Source organism: Morone saxatilis, unplaced genomic scaffold (assembly GCF_004916995.1).
Source record: "Morone saxatilis isolate NCDOM2014 unplaced genomic scaffold, NCSU_SB_2.0 Contig16, whole genome shotgun sequence".
NCBI lineage: Eukaryota > Metazoa > Chordata > Actinopteri > Moronidae > Morone > Morone saxatilis.
Genome location: NW_023339718.1, coordinates 24338517 through 24342419, shown reverse-complemented (window position 1 = coordinate 24342419; position 3903 = coordinate 24338517). Strand labels below are relative to the sequence as shown.

Here is a 3903-nt window from a genome sequence, read left to right as displayed (position 1 = left end):
CACCACCCCCCACCCCCACCCAGACAGACAAATTCTCTTTCGGTACATCTAATTCCTACAGCAAACTAAAGTAGATGAGTAGATGTCAAAACAGGTGCACATATGAAGACAGCAGTGCTTCTGACAATCAATTAAAGGCTACCATTTTAAAGGACTTCACAGAGAAAATTAAATTAAGTGTCCAAAGTGACGAGACCTTTCCTAGACGATGAAGGACATCTCTGTCTCTGCAATTGCCTGACTTAAGCTGCATGCTGTTATACACCGGCTGTGCAGATAAGACATTTCTACAAACAGTGGGGGGGACGGACACCAGACGAGAAGCAGGATTTACTGCCCTCTCTATGGACGCAAGTGATGAAAAAACAGTAAATATCCCCTCTCGGAAAGGCTCCAAACTGTGAGAATTGCAGTTGAGAGGCAAGAGACTGAGCTCATGGTCAGAAGTTAAATATACATTACATCCTATTTGTTCTCATAGTTCAAGTTCAAAGACACAGTATTGCTTCAGTGAAGCCAATACAGATTTTACTGCTTCTGTAGATTTTCCTTTTATTCATTATTCTCTTGATAGATTTAGCAGCTGCAGGCTGCAACAGCTTAATAGTCACCATCTGTGCATTGTTTGTGCATTGTTTGTGCAGCTCTACCCTGTTGATCCAGAGAGACAAACACACACCACTTGATCTTGCTGTTCTACATGACACCTATAGATTTCTGAGTCTGCAAAATGGTGTAGAGTGGTCTGTTCTTCTTTAAAGAACCATCTGTGATCCAGTTACATGAAGCACAATAATGAGTAATCACACTGTAGGACCTGTTACTCCACTGGACAGATCAGGTAGTTTGCCATGCCATATCACTTTCAACACGTTTGAAAATAGCCAAATAACCCGAGTTTGAAGAGGTAGAGGTTTGTGTAGTTGTGGTGTTTCTCCAGAAATGCTCTTAATCTTGTGGCATGGTGCCCATTAAGAGAGAAGCCTACATCTGTGACATGTGTGATACGAAATGACCAGCTAGCTGTTAAACTGGCTGGATTAAAAATGCAGGACAACAGACCTGTGTGGAAAAATCTACATTAATACACAATGAATTGTTGTGAGAAGATGAAGCTGTGGATAACCCCTAGCTGGTACAACCCACATCTTTTTATCCCAATATCAAAAAATACCATAATATTTAAAAAAAAAAAAAAGTATTACTGACATCATGTCATTATCATGTTATCATACTACCTTTTGTTGCACATAGTCCAAGATGTTTTTGAAGTCCAGATCATCATAGTAGTGCTTAATCCCTTCTCGTATACTGCTCTGAAACAAGGCAGACGTCTAAAAAAGTGGAGGGGCAAAAACACACGAGAGGTGGTCATTGTTATCTGGTTGTGGCTGGAGCATATATATATATATAAATATATAAATAAATAAATAAATGCATGTAATCAGACATTCTAATCAGACAAATGTACCTTCTTTTCAAAGATGAGAGCAGTGGTGAGTGCAACTGCCTGGAGAAGCAGCAACACACAGAGGACACAGAGGAACTGTGGAGGGAGAAACAGATTCAGCATCATCCTGGTAAATGTATAGCAGTGGGGCACCAACATACAGTGAACAACTTCCATTGCTACCAAACACAAATCAACTTTGCATTTCCTCCCTTTCAATATATGAAAGACACAAAGCACAAACTAAAAAACAAGAACTAAAACTAGAACTCGAACTCGAGGTATACTCTAATCCTGTCCACTAAAGAGCGGTATCTGGGCCGATCTGGGAATATTTTAATGGATCAATTTCGGCTAAACTAAACAATTGATCATTCTGTACTCTAAAAGTGTACTCTAGGGTGTACTGTGTAATGTTGTAAAGCTGCTCAATATCCTGCCTCCACAGTGCAGCATTTCACTGCATATGCGAGAGGAAACTGAAAAATAAAATGAAACTATTCAGGTGCTTCAATGTGAATGTCTCTAATTTCTAAATCCAGGACTGGCAAAATACATGGATTTGCTAACTTAATACCAACGCTAATGCTTATTAGCAAAGCGCAGTGTACAGAACATTCAGGTAGAAGCTTTAAAACGGTACTTCTTGGTTTAACAAGACAAACGTCTACGAGAATGAGGACTAATTCTGGCTCCTCCAATAAAGAGCAGTATACAGCTGCTTCCCAAAGCTTTTCTATGGGACCATCCAACATATAGTTAATTAACATTAAATCCATGATTAACTTGATGACGGACAAAAAATGAAACTAGTCTGCTGTCTGGTTAGTGTGCGCTCTACAAGCCGGTGTTAGTTCTTGGCTAAAAATCACTAATGAGGAAAGAACCTGCACCCTCTCACACCACAGTAGGAGTGCAAGTAGACTGGAGTGTTTTTGTAGCGACAACAGCCATATCACATCAATAATTCAAAAAGGACCAGTGTGTAGCATTTAGTGGCATCCTTATTCGATAAGGAAGACAACAATTCACAAAATGAAAACCTATGAGTGTTATATTCCAGTTCTGCCAATAGATCCTCCTTAACAAAAAATTGGACAAAACTATACACAGAAATATACCCAATATTAAAAGGACTTGGGACTGGGGCTGAAAAAAGACTGAAAAAAGACCATGATGGAGAAATTGCTAGATAAAACTGATGATATTTATGGAACATTTGCTGAATTAAACTGAGGTAAAAGCTTGGTATAACCAACCAGTGCTGAGAGAAACAAATATCAGCGTATGAAGGAACATGCATACGTTTCACAGTGACTAACATTATCTTTATGGCTTCCTCAGTATGAAATGAGCTTCTCTTCATCAAAGCATTAGCAGAGACGTCACAGACATCCCTTTTGATTGCAAACTTTTAATCTCTTTTTTTTTCAGCTAAAGTTAATTAGATAGTTGCATAGCAACTACAATAATATATCCCAATTCCCTTTGAGCTTTCTATTACTGACAAAACCAACAGCTGTGCTTTTGCATTTGAGGTGAAATAAATTAATCCTAAGTGATCAATGACTTAAATGATTTATGAACTGCTGCTGTTGTGCAAACTTTTAACACACTCTATATTTCAGTTTCGATGCGTGTGTGTAATTTGTATATTTACATACAAATATACATGCATGTGTAAACACATACATGTTTGTAGTTGCACCCTTGTATGTATAATTGTCTGTTTTAATCCCGTTACCTACCTGTGTTTCTAACTTGGTTGAGAACCCAACTTAACCCAAACTAAAATGTTACCCTACAAAAAAAGCCACACGCACACACTTTAAGAAAGACTTGCCCTCATGGCTCCACTCCCACTTCCTCCTCTATCATCCCTACCATGTGCAGCAGGGTCTTGTTGTCCCTGAGGGATCCAACCATGCCCACCACCGACACTGTAAACATCACCAGGCCCAGCAGGATGAGCACAACAGCAGGAGCCAGGAAAAGGCCCTCCAGGGTTCGATTCTTCTGCCTTTCCACTTCGGCATACACCCCCACACACAGCACACAAAGACCCATCAGCTGGAGGGGGGAGAGAGAGAAAGAGAGGGTTCATGAGATAAAAACCTTGAAAAGCCTCACTATGAAGAACAAATAGAGTTGAGCTTTTTGAACTATATATTAATTTTCATGTCTTTTAGTATTTGTGTGAAGACAATGTGTGACATTACAGACACTGTTAACTTGTTCAGTTTGTTTTTTAATCATTTCTCTTCTATTTTTCTTTCCACTTCCTTCTTGTTTTTTGAATGGTAAGAATTATCATGCCATTTCCCCTCTCTTGTTTGAAAATGAAATTTCAATCTCAACAGACCATTCTGGGGCGCCCGGTTAGCTCACTGGGTAGAGCTGGCGACCCATGTACCGAGGCTGAGTCCTTGCTACAGCGGCCCAGGGTTCGAATC

The 3903-nt window shown here is 39.6% G+C and overlaps 1 protein-coding gene across 1 annotated transcript in view; it reads right to left on the bottom strand.

Moving 5' to 3' along the window:
* The window catches only part of zgc:110329 (uncharacterized protein LOC550500 homolog), a 16721-nt gene that overhangs the window by 8650 nt on the left and 4168 nt on the right, over nt 1-3903 (bottom strand). Inside the window, exons 2-4 of the mRNA XM_035659224.1 lie at nt 3335-3520; nt 1472-1546; nt 1239-1334 (exon numbers count right to left, since the gene is read on the bottom strand). Coding sequence (XP_035515117.1) covers nt 1239-1334; nt 1472-1546; nt 3335-3520 — 357 coding nt within the window. The remainder of the gene's footprint in view (nt 1-1238; nt 1335-1471; nt 1547-3334; nt 3521-3903) is intronic.